General features: G+C 28.6%; 1 protein-coding gene across 1 annotated transcript in view; it reads left to right on the top strand.

Annotated features, from left to right (window-relative positions):
* The first annotated feature begins 8,620 nt into the window (after positions 1–8,620).
* LOC119687816 (UPF0047 protein YjbQ) overlaps positions 8,621–22,787 on the top strand; it is a 40,880-nt gene continuing 26,713 nt past the window's right edge. The window contains exon 1 of the mRNA XM_038102318.1: positions 8,621–8,839. Coding sequence (XP_037958246.1) covers positions 8,638–8,839 — 202 coding nt within the window. The 5' untranslated portion in view covers positions 8,621–8,637. The remainder of the gene's footprint in view (positions 8,840–22,787) is intronic.

The raw sequence follows: 22,787 nt of genomic DNA, 5'->3' as shown, positions 1-22,787 counted from the left end.
ATAAAAAGAAAAGTTAATGTCAAATGAAATAAAAACTTTTAAAACTCTGTAAAATTATTGGTTGACCAATGATTAGTCGATTTAAATAGTGATTAAAGATAAAACTAAGTAGAAAGACTTTATTTAGTCTTCATAAAAATAGTTTCCATAATTTTATGCTACCAAAATGTTAACACCAAGTCTAAGAAAATACAAATAATTTGTTTTTTAAATTAAATTAATTAAGATCTTAGTGATCCAAATCAAAAATTTTTAATATAATATCACGAAGAAAAACTTAAGCAACAACTTTATGTGCCCAGGCCGCATAGTTACATATGTATATGTTATATATAACTTACAACTATAAGTAAATTCTATTAATACTACTATTTAAGCTAGTCGACTTTGGAATATATTATTTGTATATCAGTTTCAAAAAGTTCAAGTAAAATATAATAGCATGTTGTCATAATATAACGCAACAAAATTGGTTAATGTAATACGTATCTTATTTAAGTTATGATGAAATGATCCTATATGGTTCAAAATTACTTCAATTATAGGTACAGTGAATGTCCAATTTAACGAATATCCAATATAACGAATATTCAATTTAACGAATGTCCGATATAATGAACGACAATTCTGTCAGTCACTCTTTTATAAAACACTTGTATAATCTGCGTTGTCAATTTTTTTTAACGAATACTGAAGGAATAATATGTACGTACATTCTGTTTAAAATTCGTTTAATGTCTTAACATTCTCAGTTGTGAGTACTGTTATAGATTCTTATGAACTCATATAAGTCACTTATGACAAGAAATTTACTATCCCATAAGTGATAATAAGAAAATTTCACCTTACAGGTTGTTTATAAGTGGATAAACGTATAGCCTATAAAAATTATTTCTCCTTGTAGGCGTTTAATACAATACACTAGGATCACACAATATGATCTACGCTAATACAATAAGATCATACATATTATGATCTTACAAAGTCTATAGAAGGAATTAAGAAATGATTTTGAATTTTATTAAAAAATATTTTAAAGAAATATTTATTGAATTACTAAAATCCACACATTTTTGTTTAATATGTTTATTGGATTTCACTGCATGAAATCATTCGATATAATGGATGCTTATTTTAATAAAACCTTTTAAGTTTATTCGACAGTTAGAGTTGTGCATGAAAATATTATTAAAAATCTAGACGGGAACGAGTATTTAATATATATGTGTATTATCACTGGTATAGCCAGGATTATGTCATGTTTATTATTTGTAAAATGTATTGTCCTCTTATCTAACTATATCCAAACATATAGCTCCAATTTGTACCGATAGAATACCAATGTGGCGGTTATCGACGCTTTATATATATACATATGTTAAGTGCACTGTGGTATTCAGCCTTAACTGCAAGTAATTACGTTGAATAAATCTTGATTTTTGTCCACTAATCTCCTTTTTCTACATATACCATTGTGAAACACATAACTTAATAAATTTTTGAGTTATACATGCTTTTGATTATATATTTGTCAAGCCAATGAAATTTAAAAAGCGTAATGGCTTCGCAAGGTTATATTAAAATTTTTGTGGGTTTCTGGAACACAATATATGTGCTCTGCAGTTTCAAAATTATGGTATTTAAGAACTGCTTCACCGTACAACACTTAATTTCTTGTTTCAAAAAAATAGAGACGATTCCGGAGAAAAACTTGAATTTTTCAATAACATATATCTAATAATATGTTCAGATATATTTAATTGAATACTTGATTAAGTATATAACTTTTAAAATCCTCTTTAAACTTTAATAAAAAACTCACATACACATGAAATGTAGTATATGTATATACATAATATGTTTAGATATATTTAATTAAATACTTGATTTAAAGTCCTATTTATAAAAACAATATTAAAAAATTCACATATATATGATATGTAACATGTACATATTATGTTTAGATATATTTAATTGAATACTTGATTTAATATATAACTTTTAAAGTTCTATTTATAAAAACATTAATAAAAAATTCACATATACATAATATGTAATATATATACATAATGATATGTTATTTTAGATATAATTGTTATAATATGAAATTAAATTTCTCTATTCATACAATACGAGTATAGAACAATATAATCTTTAATTTTTCCCTATTGTAACAAACAGCTGAAAATAATTTTTACTGTTTCAGTTTGCATACTGTTTTTTGCACAGTGCAATTCGAAAAAACACAAAAAGTTGAAATCAGCTGTTTGCAGTGTCACATAATAACTGAATGTAGAATTTTCGTAATTCCTTTTCTTCGTGGTAACATGAATGTTCTCTTCAAATTTGATTCTTTATGTTTGTGCTTTTCGTGATTTGGAAAGCAAAATAATTGTATATTTTTACAAACGAGTTAAACAAAAATGTTTTGTTTGTTAAAAGTTGTTCCATACAACAAGCATTATGCAATATGAATGTATTGTTTATTATATTACTCAAATTTCTTTACACGGCAGCAGTTGTTATAACACACACACACACACACGCACACCACAGAGCCCACAAAATCCACCCTATGGAATTGTGAGTTAAGTTCAAAATTTGTGTAAGTACACAAAGAGCACAAAGAGAGCGGTCACGCTGTAGCAAATAATGTCTGCAAAGAATAAGAAAAAAAAATACAAATAAAAATAAAAATACAAGCATAAAAAAGAAAATTACAACGAAACGGGGCTAATTTTCTTTTTGATTTCCTCAAAAGAAAGCAAAAAATAAAGGAACAAAAAAAACAACAAAGTAAAATTTAGTAAAAGAAAAGAAAAAGAAAAACAAACGAAACGCACAAGTGAGTCTGACTGGTGAAAACTTTTTTAACATTATTTTAGTAACAAAAAGTAACAATTAAAAACTTCATTTTTTGCAAAGAATAAAATAGAAAATGTGACTCGTTTTTGTTGACTGAATTTGTAGTGCTGTGCTATTGTTATGTCAATAATTAACGGAATCCAAATTCTACTAGAAAAGTACGCATAGGTAAAAAGGATACAACTAAATGAAATACAATAAATATAAAAATATCAAATAATGACAAAACTATATGTGGAATAACAAAACACAGCCAAGCAAGCAAAAGAAGCCTTCGTCGCTACGGTTTGCTGGCGAAGTGAAAATGTGACATTTGTGTAGTTTATATCAAACAAGTCTCTATTTTTTGTTTAAACGAATATTTTAAGGTTATTTGCAAGTGTTGTGTCAAGCTAAAAACAACAACAAAAGGATTATGTTAAATATATAAAATAAAATAACATAAAACAAAAACATTAATTGCATTTGGTAATCACGTAAAATTGATTGATTGTGTTGTTTTATGTGTTTGTTGCTTTTCTTAATAGTTGTGTAACTAAAAAAAGTGATTATTTATTCGCAATATGGCATAAACAATTGTATCAAATTAAGAATTTTATTATTTATTATCAGAAAAAAAAAAAAAATAATTATACAAGTCAAGAAAGTACACTGTTTAAAGCTACGGAGTTGTTGCCGAAATCGATGATTTTGGGTGAATGTGTTAGATTGGCCTTGTGTTGTTTTAAAAAAATCCAATTGGAACGTCGTTTTATACTGCATAAGGCACTGCTTTTAATATTGAATATGGAATTGTTTTGATATTTTATTTATTTTACATTCTACTTCATTTATTATGTTTCATTCACGTTTAGAAAAACGTGCAGCACATTTCATTTAACGTTTGAATATATATTGTGTCCTGCTCTGTATTGCTCTGTATTTCTCGAAATTACGTTACCCTATCGTTTTGCCTTGCCATTTGTGTATGTTTACTTCATTGCTTCATTGATGGTGTTGCATAGGTACTATATGTGTTGGTTGTAACGTTGCCCTTAAACAGTGCCTTGCCCTGTGTTTGTTGTGCTTGTTGTGCTTATTTGTAATATAAACTTTCTTGTTTTACTATTCTGTTTCTTCTACAGTGTATACTTGATAATGCTAACAAGTATTAAGCCAGCAAACTCTTGAGCACTGATGTTAAGGAGATAAAAGTATTTGTAACACTAATATATGTTTTATATATATTATATATACGATAAATGATATATAATTATATAAAAATTATTTTGTAAAAACATTATATATTATATTTATATATAATATATTATATTTTATTATAATATTGTAATATAATATATCATATTAATTATGTATAATATTATTATTATAATTATATAATATATATTATATTATATATTATCATTTACATTACAACTTTTGTTGTACTTTATTAAATATTTTTGTGTATATAAATTTAAATATATGCGCATAAAATATTTTAATAAATTCTTATTTTTTAACCTATATTTTATAAAATTTATTTTAAGCCGTGTGTGTGTTCGAGTAATTTATGTCGGTATGGCAGCGAATGTTGGTATTTACCAGAATTTCGACTAGGGTAAATTAGATTGAAATTATGTAAATTAAGCGTTATCATTGTGAAGATGTTGTATAAGATGTTTAATAAATAAATAAATAAATTTGAAAACTTTTAACCAAAAATGACAAATAAAAGCAATAAATAAATATTTACATAAGTGCAGTGCAAAAAATCCCTAGGAAATTTCAATTTATTTTGCCTCAATTTACTCAAACTTGCACACGGCCTTAATAGGGTTTTAATGTCTGTTATTTAACAACTCTTTAACACTTGCTAACGGTGTTTTAGATTGGTAAATCTGGATTCAATTCAGATTTACTCCCTCAATTTTGTTGTTCAAGCGAATCTAAAATTATTTTAGTTTTTTTTTTCTCATTATGTTTTGATATTTAATTGTTGTAAACAATCTTTATAACCTACGCATTTGTGTCGTGAGTGATAGAAGAGGTCTCAAGTTATTATTTATATGAACTTTTTACCGTGAATATTAGTGGTAAACATATATATTATAAGTTTATATAAATGTAAACATCCCACATCCTTCTATTTTGCATTTGTGGACAGCGTTTGTTTAGCGATTAGTACCTAGTTACAGAGTCTTAAATGATGTTATTTATTTACCTTACTTACTTACTTAAATCGCCATAACAACTGATTATCGGGTTGCACGCCTAATACTGCATGCCTTTTCAGGCGCCTCTGCTACGTGTACACCTTGTCCGGTCTTGTACATCAAGTTAGGTTAGTGCTTCCTTAACTAAACTTATTTATTTACCTGTTTAAGAATATAAGGTACTTCTTATATTGTATTGTACAAATACTGGGAAATTATATATTATTATTATATTATTAGATTTACAAGTAGATATGTGGTATTTGCGACAACTTTTGTGTGATGATTATAGTAATGTAACATAAGTTAAATATTTATATATGTTTAAAAAACAAAGCCATGTACTTAACATCCTTCTTGTTACCACTTATTGATTTCAAATAAATATTTAAATAAACGAGCGGTTACTGTATATTATTCCCATATATCTTATTTATTATTTATATTTGCAATTGTCAATTTACTATTTGACGTATAAGGTTAGTAGCTTGCTCAACTAACCAGTGCTTATAGTACGAGGGCTGCTCATAAATATTCAATTACTAGGTAAATGCAATAATATAAATTTACTGTTTTCATTAGATTCAAATCTTATATGTGAAATTCTATAATATATATATATATATACAATATTATTTAATATTATTAGTCAGACAAAATATAATACTTCGCTTCAAATAATTTAATATTATTTGTAGCAATTGAGCAATCATTTTATACCATATATTCAAATTAATTGCTAATTATTTAATTTATTGATTAAAAACCAATAAAGTACCTATTAATATTCATATATATTATTTAAAAATGAAAAATAAATGGAACGATTACAACCTACTTAGCTATTCACAAGACATTATAGATTAGCTAATATCTCATATCAAAATATTTGAATTTCTAAATATCACACTTCAACATCTGGTGGGTGTTTAATTATATATTTAACACTTTCACTTAATGCTATTATAATATATGAGTTAATGAATACTATATATCTAAATAATCATTTTTACTAATAATTTTCCTCTGCTTCATTGGTCAATTCAGATAGATGTTGGTGTTATTGGTTAGAGGTATTCAAGATACTGCAGTTGAAAACCTTATATTAATTATTGTGTCGTCACTATTTTAGGAGGTAGCATTGATTTCAAAAGTAAGTCTTTTAATTCAAATAACGAAAAAAAGGTCGTAAGGTGCCCCATTTATCCATTGATTTTATATAATATACATATCTATTTTTATATTTTTTTGGTTATAGAAAAATATCAATAAATTTGAGAGGAACCTAGCTACTAGAACTATTGAATATATTTCCTTTTTCGTATATGCAGTACTATATGTATTTGTGTATTATATATATTGTGTAATATATTTGCTTTACGAAGGAAACTTTATATAGCCGACCTTATGCTCAACGATGAGTTAATGGAATCAGGAAGAAGAAGTAGTCGCCGCTCCTTATGATGGTAAGGACTTGCGGTGTTTGGCCTACTGAATGTTTCCGGGATGTAGACCGTGCTGTTTTTGAAACCTTTGATTGTTTGAGTTAATCGAATTGATTAGTGTTATCATTCCGCAATTTTTCGATTTTAGCAATAATGTATTAAATAAAGTATGCATCGTTGTTAGGTCGTTAAATGAACAAAAAAGAGTATGTATTTTAACTGCTTTTAAGAAGTGAATGTTAACAGATGTGCATTGTATGTCCAAGACATACGAACTTAAGTTCTATTCAGTTGGAAAAGTGGTCGGAGAAATCTCCAAATTTTTTACTACTCTATATATTGTATATGTATATAATGTTATATATAATAACAAATTATAATATTGTAAATAATATTATGCTCGGGACGCTAGAGATATTTTATTTATTTTATTATATACGATATTTTATTTAATAAAATCAATTATAATCAATCAATTGTTGTATGTTATTGCTTTTACTCATATCCATAAATTTAGGTCGATGTCGATTAGCTTGTTTTTCTCGTTAAAGTTTACCTGACTACGTGTTTTTCAATTTTGCTCTCTATTAACTGGGTCAGACTATATAAGTCTTTGAAACTTTATATTGAAACACAAATTCGTTTCATAAAATATCTTTTTTACTTCTTTTTTGTGGCATGTAAGATATATGTTAACATCAAGTTTTTTCGGACATATGATTTCTAAAAATTCCAATTGCTCTTGTTCTATGCTATCCACATCTGACTATATTCGCTTGGTGGTCGCTGATTACTTTATCATTGTACTACTTAAGGCTTTCCGTCACTTAGAACTGAAGTGTCTTGTACATTGTGTTTGGAGAAAACGTACCTGTGTAGTTAGTAGATTGGAAGTATGGTATTTCATTTTTTGTCAAATGGAATGATAGCTGCTATTGTTTTCTTGCAACATTTGCTCTTCCCATCGAATTTCTTTAGATAACATCTGTGAAGCTTTTTCATTTAGTGAAAATCTGATCAGGTTCTAGTGATGTCTTGAAAAGTCTGCATTATTAAACAAGTATTGGAAAGACTTTAAAAAATTAATAATGTGCAGCTGATATAAGCGCAATGTGCAGAAAAAATAATTTAGATAGAGCAATCAATTTACTTCATTACTTTATAAATATGGTATCTGTTATCTTATTAACTATCGTAGAGCTTTGAAACTATTTGGACTTTGGATTTTGAAGCCGTAACTTATATAAATATTAACTGTATAATTTATTTCTCTGTATTGTACTTTTATGTTTTTATAATACATAAAATTCATTTTTTTATATTATTTTTGTATTTGAAAAATACAATAAAAAATTAACTAAAAAATTTCTTATATTTTTTCTAGGTGTTCCCTCAAAAGAATTAGTGGTAAAGGCAGTTGAACGTAATATTTAAATAAAATAATATTAAAGAAGAAGAAAAACACAAGAAAAAAGGAAACAACGTGGAAACGTGCACAGAATAAAATTGTTGGTTTCCTGATAGCACAGATATAAAATATGTTGTTGCAACTGAGATAGATTTCAGCAAGTCAGCAACAAATTTTAACATAGCAAAAAACAAAACCAAAAAAAAAAACGAACAGCAACAACCAAAAGTCAGCAAAGAAACTAGCGAGCAGTAATATCTAAAATCGTCGAAGGATAAAATTTTTTTTATAGTAGTAAGATTTTCCTTATACATATATATATACGTATATATATATATTAATATATATATATATTTATATTTGAAACGACGAAACATTAAAACAAATTAAATTTGTGCACTTGCTTAGAAATTTTAAAGAGCGGATACAATTAATTGCTACGATCGCCACGACGTCGACCACAAAGGCAACAAAGTCAGCAACTGTTGCTGCTGCTGCTAGTGGAATTGCAACTGCCAAAGTTTCACAACGGAAATCAAGTAAAAGTCCACCACCGGCAGCGGCGGCGGCGACAACGGTAGCAACTAGTTTACGAAATAATCGCAACAATCGCCGTAGCATTAGCAGCAATCCGCACGCCAGCAACGCCAAAGGCGGCAGCAGCAACATTAAGAACAGCGCAAGCCGCAATAGCAACATTCGCAGTTCTTCGTCCAATAGCACAATGGCATCGTCAAATCATCGTGGCGGTGGGGGAGGAGGCGTCGGTGGTGGTAGCGGTTCGGGTCTACAAATTGGCTCGGCGTGGTTTCAACGCAAAATCAACTTACGACCACAGCATCGAGGTGTTCATTTAGTAACAGAAGAAATACTTAGACAAATGCCCGAATTGGGACAATTTTCAGTTGGATTATGTCATGTGCAAAGTGAGTAATATATAAAGTATAATATAGCATAAGATCTCACATCAAAAACTAATTATTATTCAATTTAAATAATGAAAAAAATTAAAAAAGATCTATTTTTGTTATTTATAACATCTTATATCTCTAACGGCTTTTAGTAAACCAGATAGTATATCCTGTAATTGAAAACAATAGTGATAAGATTCTTCAAATACAAGCAATGCTATTATGACTTCTTAAAAGTATAAAGAATATATAGTATATATAATATAGTATATATTATAGTATAGAAGATATAAATCTATTGACTAAAATGTTTGGCATATGTCTGTATTCATAATTGTGATAATTATTCATAATTGTAATTCTTAGGATATATTAAATCCTTAAAAATAGTTGCTAATAAAATATTGCCATTTAAATGATACCTTCGTATCAAAGTATGAATCTCTTCAGCATATGTTAGATTTATTCAATGTACTAAATACTATTTTGAATGTCAAAAACACTTTAGATACTTTTGGGATCAAAAAACAATACTTTGTGTCCTACTGTCGTAGTACCATTATATATCAGTAATATTCTTAAATCCATATTAACTCCATTGATTCATTTGTAAGCTTGCATACCAATCGGCTTGTGTTGTATTTTCTTTTCTGGTACAACTCAGCCAGCGCTTGCTTGTTTATAACTAGTAGTGCTACATAATTCGCATAATCGCATAGGCTTATCTTCTCGATTTTAAATATTGCATAATTTCGAGTAAGATTAAACGTTGTGATCTACTTAGAGGACAACAGTTGTTAACGATTTGCTACCGATTTAAACTATCGCAAGACTGCTTCAAATGCAGAAAAATAAAGTGAAGGTTGACAACATTTTTTTTAGTAAGCGATATAACCTTGGTATCTATATCTTTCCAAAATCTGCAAAGGTAGTCACGCAGCATCTCTTCAGGTACTTTAACAATTCTAACTCTGAGTATATTTATGAGCATTTTATAATCCGTACTTAGTTTTTAGTTTAGTTTCGATTAATTCATTATAGTTTGGTTTGGTTCTGACTAAAAGGAATATGCATATAGAATTTCTCTATACTGTAACTTATCATCCTGTTTATAATTGAATGTTGTCTCATTGTCTCATAGTTGTAGTTGCATTATCTGCAGTTAGGATGTTATTGGTTTTAAACTTGTACAGATTCAGTTGGGGCTGCAACTTTCTTAATTAAATAAAGATTGTTCAAATGAATATTATGGTTTAATATAGAACAGTTGCCTTCGCCAAAGCAATAATTTTCGTAAACGTAGCACTAATCAAATAATGTCTAAAAACTCATACATAATCTATAAGCACTTTTTCTTGGTTTAGTTATAGTTTAAATATTATTTATAGTTAAACTTTTAGATTCCAATTTATTTATTATTGCAATATCTCTCTTTATAGTATTTCTTCTTCCAAAACTACCCAGAACACCTTTTATTCATGTGATCCATTTTAATTATATGTAGTCTTGTCTATTAATTCGTTGTCATTACTTTACATATATTTAGATCACAGAAATTATATTTTTTTTTTATTTTAATGATTATTTGTTTATCAATTTTTTATTTGCATATATGCGTATATTTGCGCATATATTTTCTTTTATAAGTATTAACTTTTTCTTCAAAATGTTTTTCTCTAGGTAGAATTTTTATAAACTTTAGATAGTCGTTCGCTTTTTGCATATTGTTTCAGAAAAACTATTCCATTTTGGTCGGATGTGATTTAAACAAAAAGCACTTCTATTATATCAGTTCAATTGTTCCTATTGTAGTTATTCTAAATATTATTCTAAAAACTGATTTCTTATTTCATTCGATTCTTATATACCTATATTTGTTTGTTATTGTCTTTCGTTCTGTTGGCAAGTCTTGAAGAAATGATTTTCATCTTATCAAAAATAACAGTATATGTTGTAATTTTTTATTTTTAAGCACAGATCTTTCAGTTGTTCCAAATATATTCCTAAAGCATCCTGTATGGTGAGTGTAACAGAGAAGAAACGAGAAGAGTTATCGGCAACTGTATAAACTGATATATTTTGGTATAAGTATATTCACTATTTAATAGTACAAATATATATTTTTATTCCAAATACGTACACTATTTCTCAAAGCAAAGTTCTCGAAGTTACTAACTGAAGTAATAATCTTTAAAAACCTGCAGCTACGAACGAACTCAAGTAAATTTTCGTTTGACTCCATATGGACTTTTCCATATGGACCATATAGACTATAATATTATACAATAATAATATTGATCTTACGCCCTATACTACGACAACAGTCATATAGGCCATAAGATTATCATGGGTTATCATGCTTTCTTTTTACCAATAAGGTGTGAAGAAGTAAGTTTTGATATAGTACGACTGCAGTCCGTTCTTCTTCTATATTGGGAGTGTGTTCGTTTATATTGGCAGCGTGTGCTTTTATAATTGCAGTGCGTGCCTCTATATTAGAACTGTGTTCTTCTATATTTGCATGGCGTTCTTCTATATTAACAGTGCGTTTGTCTATACTTGCAGTGCGTTCTTCTATATTTGCAGTGTGCGTTGTTTTGTATTTACACATCGTTCTTCTATATTAGAACTGTGTTCTTCTATATTTGCAGTGTGTTCTTCTATATTTGCGTGGCGTTCTTCTATATTAACAGTGCGTTTGTCTATACTTGCAGTGCGTTCTTCTATATTTGCAGTGTGCGTTCTTTTGTATTTACACAGCGTTCTTCTATATTAGAACTGTGTTCTTCTATATTTGCAGTGTGTTCTTCTATACTTGCAGTGCATTCTTCTATATTTGCAGTGTGAGTTTTTGTGTATTTACACAGCGTTCTTCTATATTTGCAGTATGTTCTTTTGTATTTGCACCTGCGTTCTTCTATATTAGAACTGTGTTCTTCTATAATTGCAGTGTGGATATTTAAAGTTGTAGTGCGTTCTTATATATTTGCAGTGTGTTCTTTTGTATTTGCACTGCGTTCTTCTATATTAGAACTGTGTTTTTCTATACTTGCAGTGTGTTTGTCTATAGTTGCAGTGCGTTCTTTTGTATTTTCACTGCGTTTTTTTATATTAAAACTGTGTTCTTCTATATCACTTCATAGTGCTATCATAGTTACTTTGTTTTCAATTAGGTTTTCTGTCGAAGTCCATACCTAGTAATTTTTCTTTGTCAGTTAATTGTAGCTTAATGACTTTTAAAATGGTTGGACATACAGTTCTGAAGAGCTATATTTTCTAGTAAAGATTGTAATTAGGGTTTATTATATTTCGATATTAAATCATTACATTTTTAAGGAAGTGCTAATATATCTCTAAGAGTAGTAGGATATTTCTCAGTTATTATATATATGTATCCGTAGTATTTCTTCTTGAAACTATTTTTAATTAATATAACGAGTATATGTTACATATGCGATAAAATTTTTTTATTAAATTATTATTTATTCATTAGTTTTTTTTTCGCAGCAGCCTTTTATACAATGTTGCCAACTTATCCAAATAACTTGGCCAGTTTGGCTTTTACACGCTGCGATATGAGATGGCACATGTCTTTAATCTAGAGTGCTGATATTGTCATCGATTTCATTAAATGTTATACCTTTTAATAAATATTTAATGGATACACGTTGTTCAAATTTTTTGTTTTTATCTTTATTTGTTTTTTTTTTTTTTGTATTTGTATGTTTCATACTACTTTTGTTTTATTAAGAGAGCACGTGTTTCTAGACGATTGTCACATAAAAATTTTTTAAATATTTGATGACTTGAATTTTGTACAAAATATTACATAAAGTATAAATACGGGCACGGCGATATGGAATAGCACTTCACATACAAATGTATATATATAAGAAAAAAAAAAATTTCATAAAAAACAAAAAACAAAAAAAAACGTTACCAAAGTAACACTTATACGTGCCCGCAAAGTTCTGTAAGCGCATAAAATGTACGCAAAAATCCTTTAAGGACTTTAGATATATTTTATTTAGGCCATTTCTGCCGTAATCTGCAACTGTACGAGTTCGTAGGGTTTTGGTTTTAAAGTTTTATAAATGGTTTAAATTTTTTAAATACCAGTACAATATCTTGGAACTCTAGAAATTTTTATATACGTATATCTGGTTAAGTGTCGCAATATCTGGTTAAGCAGATTTAAGCAATAAATTTGAAAGTGACTTTTTTATATTTTCAAAATTCTTATAAATATTTTATTGCTTATATAAGTTTTACTTGCTAAAAAAACCAATTAAATCAATATGGTTGGTTATATTGCTTTGTTTTTCTTCTTCATATTTTTTGTATCTTGAATATTTATTTCTAAATCTTCTTATTTGTTTTTGGTTCATTTTTTGCTCTTGCAAACTGTTTTGTTTGTTAACGTATTTCATTTATTTCGTCTGTAGCTCAGCACTTTGTATAATCTTGCTCAGCTACAGCTGCAGCTTCAGTTCAGGCTCTTCTATTGAGCAGCAGCACATAAAAAAGAAACGATTTGAAATTTATTTTGGGATTTAGGCCAACAATCAAACAGCACATATTTGCAGTATCTACTCGTTACCATACTAAACATTGTGGTTCCTCCTACTTGCTGCTGCAATTGTTGCTATATTTGTTGTTGTCATTATATTCGTAGTTACTACTTCTACTGCTACTACGGTTTCCACTGCTTTTACTGCATCTACTGCTGCTGTCGCTGATGTAGCTGATGTGGCTGATGTTGCTGGTGTTACGGATGATGCTGCAGTTGCTGCAGTTGCTGCTGCGTTTCCAGTGTTTGCCGCTGTTATTCGTATACGAGTATCTATTGTTAATGCAGTCAACATTCATTCAACTGTCAGTCTGTAGCATAGCATCTTGCATTCGTGACGTTCGTTCGTTTTCTATTGCTGCATAAGTATTCCTACATTCAAGAAAATCCATTCTATTCTTTGCATTTTATTTCGGAAATCGCATACGAGCACACAATAAAATGCTGGAGGCATTTGCTTTTAAGTCATATTGCTTCGGTACCCAAATATCTCTCGCGTAGTTAAACTTTTTGATGTGTTGATTTCGTTTCATCTATTTTTTTTCTATTTACTATTCCTTCTTCCTATATTCTCTATAAATTTGTTCTTTGAGATTTGTCATTTTTTGATTTGTACTTTAAAAAGGATATGTAAGGATATGCAAGGATATGTATGCAACAGCCACGTATAAAATGAGTTTTATTTGTTGTAGCTTCATGTTTCCTTTCTTCCTTTCTAGTCCACATATGGGTACATATATGTCTACATTCAAAAGTAATTCCGCCTGGTCTATCTGTCGGTTGATTTGGTTTAAAGTTTCTACGTGAAAAAAAAGAGGAAGAAACCAAAGTAATTTTTTATTTTCAGATTTGGTTCTTTGAAGCATTTAACACCTGATCACTGGTATATTGTTGCAGTATTCTCGTATTTTTTCTTGACTATTATTTTTTTTTTTAGTTTTGCAACACTTTTGTGCATTTGAAATTCAAGTAGAAATGCTCTCTGCACTGCATCCACCATGGATTCTATGACAACAAATGGTGTCACTTTTTTTCTTCTTCTGTAGCATATATTCTACGGTTGCAATCTGATTATTTAGCAAACCAATGTGAAAAAAATGTGTATAAAAAAGTTATTGATAAATGTTGAAAATAACGAAACTATTTATACTGCGATGTTTATTGCCACTTCAATTTTGTACACTAAATCAGTTTTTCAAAGTTATGATGATAGTTTTATAGTTTCGACAACAGACGAGTTTTAAACTTATATTGCTGTGGGAGAATTGAAGTTTTTAATTAGGTTGGTTCTACCATTGGTAGCCCATTACTTTACATATTATATAAAATACATAAATGCTATCGTTCTTCTTCATACTTTATTGTTAGAGAATAAAATAATACCCGCGTTCTATATACACCACTTCGCTATTCTACATCCAAATTGCTACCGGTGATGCCATATTGTTCCTTTATGATATATTATATATACCATAACAATAATAAAAACAATAACATAGATATTAATAGCATTGATTTATAGCATCGATAAATAGTGCTACTTATTATTACTTATTATTGTGCATGCCCAGAAACTGATCGGGATTAATTTAAATAAATTAAAATATTTGACAGACGTCGACTGATTATCAGTAGTTCAATAAATTTTTAAAATCCATAGAGCTGCTTTATGATTTAATTAACTTTCACTGCAAATTAACAAACGGCTTTGGGTCAGTTGTTTAATGAACGCTGACTCTGAGTTTCATATTTGACAGGGCACGAGCTCAATCCCTGGTACTTGTAGTTTCAAAAAATTAATTGCGAATAATTAAATACAAGCAATATTTCTAAGACCTTTGAGAATGTGTATTTGGTTGTTTGGTCAGCTAAAAACTTAATTAAAATAATAAAAGAATTTATGTTGTTGTAGTTCACTAGTTTTTGAAATCTCTTTATTCAAAATTTGAGTGATACAAGTGTAACGCTTTGTTAATGTAGAACGAAATATCTTTGTTTGAAAGGATTTTGTAAAAATTAATTACGCGTAAATGAAGGTAAAACAAATTATACGTTAGATACTATCACACATGCAATTCACAAAGACCTCGAACTAATCACTGATCGCTATATTTTCTAAGCTGTCAAAAGACAGTTGTTGGCACCACTGTAGCCATATCCGATATCTGTAGCTGTCAAAGAGATCCGATATCAAGAGATCTAGAGATCCGTAAATAGGTGCTACTAAGAACTTAGTAGGTACTTGTAGTTTAAAGGTCTTTTTCGGAAAGAGAGATTTACGCTTTATATGTAGTCCATACTATCATGTCGTAGAAGCATGGTCGTAGTGCACACGACAACACTCTTTTATAAGATCTTTAGTCCTCTACAAGTTAATCACGATTACCGTAACTAAATGGTTTCTGAGTTAGATTAGCTTTATCACGACATTAAATAAACACCCAGATGTTTTGTAAGGATATTATAAGCATAGATAATAATGTTTCAATATAAAATATGGTTGAAGTGGTAGTCGGATGAAAAAAAGTAAAGAAAGACCCTATCTTTGAAGCGGTTATCAGGTTATCAAGTTTAGAAAGCATAAATCAACCCCCTCTCCCAAGAGGTTATCAGGTTAATTGAGCATACACCGTACGTGGAGTACGAAAGTGAAGAAGGCGTGTATATTAGCAAAGCGCCTGATGCGTTGTCTTCTTCTTCTTCATTTTTCTTTGAAGACCATAATATTCTTTGTTTATCGTTTTTTATTTGTTATTTTTTATTTATTATTTTTTATTTGTTATTTTTTATTTATTATTTTTTATTTGTTATTTTTTATTTGTTATTTTCTATTTATTATTATTTTTTATTTATTATTTTTATTATTTTTATTTGCTGTGCATTCAGTTTGACTGCCGATTTAAATCCGAAGTATAGTTATGGATCCATGTTTCCATTGCCATATATCACAAAAAAATTTACACAAGCTTGCAATGTTTTCTAGTAGTCTTTTAAAAATGATTAGAAATTAAAGAAAGTCTGTATTTGTTAAACGCTTTATTGAATTTTATTTAAGAGTATCATCTCAATAATATATTTAACGTTGCTAAAGTTCGTCATATTTTTTAAGTGTTTAGATTTTTTTAAGGTTCTCTGAGTAAAATGCCGTGAAGATATAAACAATTTTTTAAGTTCCTTTATAACAAAGACTGCTATAACATATTGCACATACTTTTCTATAACGAAGCATTTTGTCGTTCCCGATGACTTCGTTATAGAGGAGTCCAAACTAATAGATTTTTTTTTTTTTTGGTATCGAGTAGAAAAAATCTTCTAAAGATATAAATAGCCCGTACCATTTGCAAGCCCGATTCTAAAAAGTCCCCACATACTCAGCTCAAAATTCGGGAGATCCTTGCAGTACGACCAGTTAAAGTTTTTTTAATAGGACAGGTTAGAAGAGTATTAAACGTGCTTTTACTCTGATTGCGCACTAAGTATTTCGTTCGCTTTAATAATATTTATGGCTCTAGAGATTAAAGCGATTTGAGAAACTAATCGATTTGGCGATGTCTATCTGCGTATCTGTTTATATAGAAAATGGTTTTTAGTTTAAATTGTTGTTTTGTTGGACTTTTATATATTATATTAGCAATCGCTTTATGGGTCTAAATTTCAAGATAGCGCAAATAAATAGAAAACACTCAATTTTGTTTCAATTTTTGAATTTATTATTCTATTTTATTTTAATTATGCATTGACCATCTACTGTGTGACAGACATTAAATTTATTAAAATAAACATTGAAGGACGTTTTTTATATCGTAATTAACTTTATTTTAATCTTTAATCTTACTACTTTTTTTTTCAAATTGTATTTCCAAAATGTTTGTGTACATTCTGCCTTTTGTGAGATTCATTAACTTGCAAAAATGATTTTTGTTTTTGAAAATAATTGCTTTACTAAATATTTTTACTCATAAGATATTTTATACCACAAAAATGCATAAAGAAATATATAACGTATATGATGTTTAATATGAAAATTCACTGCTTAAGTATAAATTAAATTTACATTTCACAGATTTACTTAAATTCCTTACACATTCCTGGTACATTGGTATGCAATGCATGGATGGCAATGTCTACAAATTTGTGTTAGAGAAAAAATTATTTTATTTATTTTTAATATGTTTTTAAGAAAACAATTTTAATATACATACATCTATATTGTTTCTGTTAAAATTGTTTCGGAACGTATGCATTGTTGTTTCAGCATCTGTGCAATATTTCCACAATATAGTTTGATTGAACTTTTCTTGGTAGTGTATCCTTTGTTCTTTACTTATACAAGTATTATACCACATCATCGATAGAAGCGTAGAAGGTGACATTAATAATCGATATGTCACTTTGTCACGTCTTGTCTTTTAATATTCCATAAGCCATAAATGTAGGGTAGTGGGGTAGTAGGGTAAAATATAACAAATGTAAAACTGCATATTGTGATATATACATACGTGCAAATATCTATAAAATAAAACAGAAAAGTGAAAAAAAAAATAAAATACTATTCATCTCATTTTATGATATTTGTTGACACACACAAGAAACAAGCACAATATTATTTGTTCCGATTTTTTCCTTTTCGTTGAAGCATACTTGACTTCCTTCCGTAACTGCCACTCTCCCACTGAAATCGTAATGATACAATAATGAAATTTTAAATAGAGCAAACGCTTGTATCTCTTCTTATTATTATTTAATATGTTTATTACGATTTACAAATCTCTCATAATCCACCATATTAAAAACAGAATCGCAGATACAAATTTTTCCCCATGAACGCTTTGTAAATACTAATGCATACATTTTATCCTTTCGAATGTATTCAATCATTGGCATAGTATGCGGTTGACCACACTTTAAGCCTTCCAAATAAATTGGTTTTTTCCAATTTAGCATATATCATATGATATCATATATACATATATATAAATTCCTTTAACTCCTAGGAGGAGCAGAGGAGCGGAGGAGCATAGGGCCGTCACAACAAAATTTTTCTATTTAGAACGGTTATTAACCAAGAGCTTGAATTCTCTTCAACTTTTCTACATAAGTGACACTTCTGTATCCGGAAATAATACCACGTCAAAATTTTTACATTTTGAGTTCTTTTGAAAGTTGTGCTTATTCAGTTGACCACCAACTGAATAAGCCTTAGGCAAATACACTTGTTATGGGAGTTAGTCATTATCTTTGTGAAAGTCCTATTGATGTTCATGTAATAATTATATTCAATATATGCAATAATTGCATATGCTTCTCCAAAGCTCAACAGTAGCTTACAGTAGAGTACAGTGTACAGTGTACAGTGTCATCTGATAAAGAAGGATAGGCATTTGAGTCGCTTTCGGCCATTCATAGTACAGAAAAAGTATTTATGTTGCATGCAAAATAAATTTAGTTCGATGACGAATGACGCAAATGAAAATTACGTGGTTAAATAATTTTTCACAATTTCAATCAATTTACAATTGTAGAGCAAAAATCTACAAAAAAAGTAAAATTCTTTTAACGCATGCAACAAGCATATAAATATGATGAGTTGATGAGTAATTTCAATATTAAATCATCATTGATTATTAAAAATTATTTTCAATTGTGATTTTATAGTGTATCAGACACTAGCTGCAATATTAAAAAATATGAAACATGAAAACAATAATGTATAATATATATAGTTGAATCACGTTCAATATTAGTTAGCTATGAAGTGTACCTCCAAAAATATATTTCGTTTATCACAAACGAAAAATTTATTAATTATTTTTTATTTGCATATATTGATGAGAATCAATCGCCATAATCGAAGAAACGGTTATCGCAAGTGTTCACAATGTTCATTCAAATATAATGATAATAATATTAATATATTTCATTTTTATTGTTCGCGTTTAATGTTTTAATGTTCCGCGAACAAAATATCCATCAACTGTTTTTCGTTTGTGATCTCGTTTGTGTGAATTGCAGTTCAATTACAACGATCGGAGGAACAGTAGTTACAGACGTCCATTTTGTTTCCTGACAACATTCTGTAACAGATTTACACTCCTAATTCGTTAAGTCAGGAGACAAATTTTGTTTATTACAACTGTTCTCCAAACGAAATACTTCTGAGTACGAGCATTATACGAGTAGTTGCATAGAAATACAGTAAAAACCTGATCTTTGGTTATTTAGAGGGTTCATTATATTGGGTATGTTCAAGTATCTAATTACTTCAGTTTACACTTTAGTAAACGATGTTGAGGATTTTGGGTAGATATAGATTATCCTAAATATATATTAATAATATATTTAATATATTAATAATATATATTAATATATTAATAATATTAATAAATATTATTTTGCTTAATAAATTTCAGAGAAAGGTTACAACAACAAAAATTCTTTTTATATTATTTTAATTAATTGGCTGATCATACAGCTGTTTCAAGTATTGTCAAATACCCATCATCAGTGGTCTTGGAAATATTTTTTGTGTTTAGTTATTCATAAATAATTTTTTGAGACTGTAAGTACCAGGAATTGAACTTGTGCCCTGCCAAATTTGAAACTCAGAGTCAGCGTTCATTAACCAACTGACCAAAAAAAATACTTGACTTGTATTTTGGCACATTTTTCGGGAGTTTTGTTAATTTGCTCTGAAATTTATTAACAAATTCATTTGCTCTGTTATATTATAGCGTAATCATAAACTCGCTGTAGAAGAATTGTATTAATTAATTATTTTTTTTTTATTTTTAATTGTTAAAATTGTTTAATTGTTTAATTTTTTTATAAATTGTATTTCACAATCTTCGAATAGAAAAACTGTTAATTCTCTCATAGAGACCTTCAGGTACATGACTCACGTTCATTACTTCCCTCACCCCAGCACCAACACAAATATCCAAACATTCATTTAAATTGCTTTCACGACTACTTTCCAACACTTGCATATCGCTGACTCCACCAACCACATTCTCCACACTACGAGTATTTGCACTATTACCATTTGATGTAGACCCAACGGGATCACCTGCAATGAAATGATAAATCTTCATTGTCTTCTCATCGTTTTTTAAAAAATTAAAATAGAAATAGATATATGAAATTTTATTTATATTGTGGATTCATAATAAAATATATTGGACCGTTATTTGTCTGAAGCTGAAAAAATTGCTACTTCCTTTTGAAAAAACCGGTGGAATTATATGACATAAAGGTTATTGTTGTTCGGAACGATATTAAAATATTTAGCATATTCTGTGTATTTCTTTGAATTTGTACTGGGTCTAAGAGAGAATATTGGGAGCATATTTCTTAACACTGTTGGTTATTTAGTAATGTTTAATGAAATATATTCTAATTATCAAATTATGTTGAGTCTACTTGAGTACGTGCACTTGAGCACTTTTACTCTCTATTAACTGCGAGGTTTCTTCAAAACCCCTCTCTACGCTTTGACTGGATTATTGTTTATCACTTCAACAGACTAAGCATGCTTTTATATATAAATACTTTGTCAAGGATATATAGGATTTTTTTTTCATAAAAAATATTTTACAAAAATTAACTTTTCCTTTTATTCATTTAAAAATGAGAGAAAAAAAATGAATTTTTTTTGGTCACATTATTTCTATAAAATATTTAAAACTGTTTTGATGGGTTTTAAAATAATTTTGGGTTTTTCATAAAAATTCAATTTGTGTCTGTTTTTTTTATATGGTTTTGAAAAAATTACATCAATTTTCGATTAGTTAAATGTTCTTCTTCAACACAAAATTAAAATTTAATTCCTGACAGTTGTATGTGTCTTATTTATTGATATCAATTTTCAATTTTTAATTTTTAGATTGCAATGTTCAGTGTTCAGTGTTCAGTGCTCAGAGCTCAAATGCATTTTCATGTTTTATTCCTATTAATTTTTTCATATTCAATACAAATCAAATGAAATGCTTAAGCATTAATTAAATAAAATTCAAACGGTTGACCTGCGGCAATTTAAAATAATTTCAACTGTCAAAATAATAGCTTTTCTATGTGGCAGTATTTATTTATTACTTATTTATGTTGTTTGCTTTAATTCGTTATTATTTTTTATAATTGTTGTAAACATATTTTATATTAACAATTTGCACGAATGGAAGTTTATTTTTAGCCTATAAGTATCTGTTCGTGTGAAATCCAACGTCAACAGCTTACAGTAGTACCAAATACTCAACACTTGAATGTCCAATATCTACCCACTGTGTGCATCAACAACGCTGAAAAAAATTTTTCCAGCATACAGTTGAAGAGCTCAAAATTCAAATATTAAAATCCCAGAAGGCAGTACAGTTCGATTGATAAAAACAAATTTTTTTTTTAATTTTTAACTTTTTTGTTGGACGTCCGTCCATCATTTGTATGTCCTCCTTCGACAGTTGAACGAACATGCACGCTGTAGCGCAGATGAGTAAGAGCCGCAAAATATTAAACGGTTTAGCGTAATCCATAATTCATGGAGAGTTCTAATGGAAATATGTTAATCCAATACAAAGAAATATGGAATTTAAATGCCAGTATTTTTAAGTGATTCGTCTTTCTTCTCTAGTAAAGTGAGCTTTGTACAAACTGTTGAACGGACATATTTCTGCTATTCCCAATCTGTACCCGTGCCCGTGCCAGTGCCCATGCCCTTGCCCGTGCCTCTGCGGATTTTATTTACATCGTTTCATGCAGAAAATGCTGCAGGTTAAACCAATGGCAATTAATCAGAGTGATTTTCACAGAGTTCAGTTGCATGGACAGATAAACAACATGCCAAATGAAACTGTTGAAAAGATTCCCACTAATGGGTGTACACTGTAAAGTTGATACGCATTGAAAATGATAAGTAAACCACTGACATTCGATTTGCATGATTTGGTCTATTTGATCTATTTGGTCTATTTGGTGTTAATAGAAAAGATTTAAGTTGATGTTTTGATAGCTAGCTACTAATATAATGAGGATATATGAATTGAAGTTTAAAATGTATTATTGAATTCTTAATTAATATTTGCTAAAGACATGTCCGTTACATGGATTTCACTTTATATTATGACCATGACTTTGATATTTAATTAAAATTTTAAATTAAAATTAAATTGTTTATTGTTAAACAAAAAAATTACTTACCACAATAATTTATTGCTTATTATTAAATATAAATGCTGTCAATAACAATCGATTGAATATCATTTATATATTTTAATGACAATTTTATTTGAATTTTCGTTAAAAATTGCTGATGGCATTTTTTTCATACCAAATGTTTTGTTTCATAATTTTAATTACAAAATACTTTGAAATATATTATATATACTTCAAATACTCCAAAAT

The sequence above is a fragment of the Teleopsis dalmanni genome, chromosome X, assembly GCF_002237135.1.
Source record: "Teleopsis dalmanni isolate 2A chromosome X, ASM223713v2, whole genome shotgun sequence".
In the NCBI taxonomy this organism is placed as follows: domain Eukaryota; kingdom Metazoa; phylum Arthropoda; class Insecta; order Diptera; family Diopsidae; genus Teleopsis; species Teleopsis dalmanni.
This window is presented reverse-complemented; position numbering and strand designations above follow the sequence as displayed.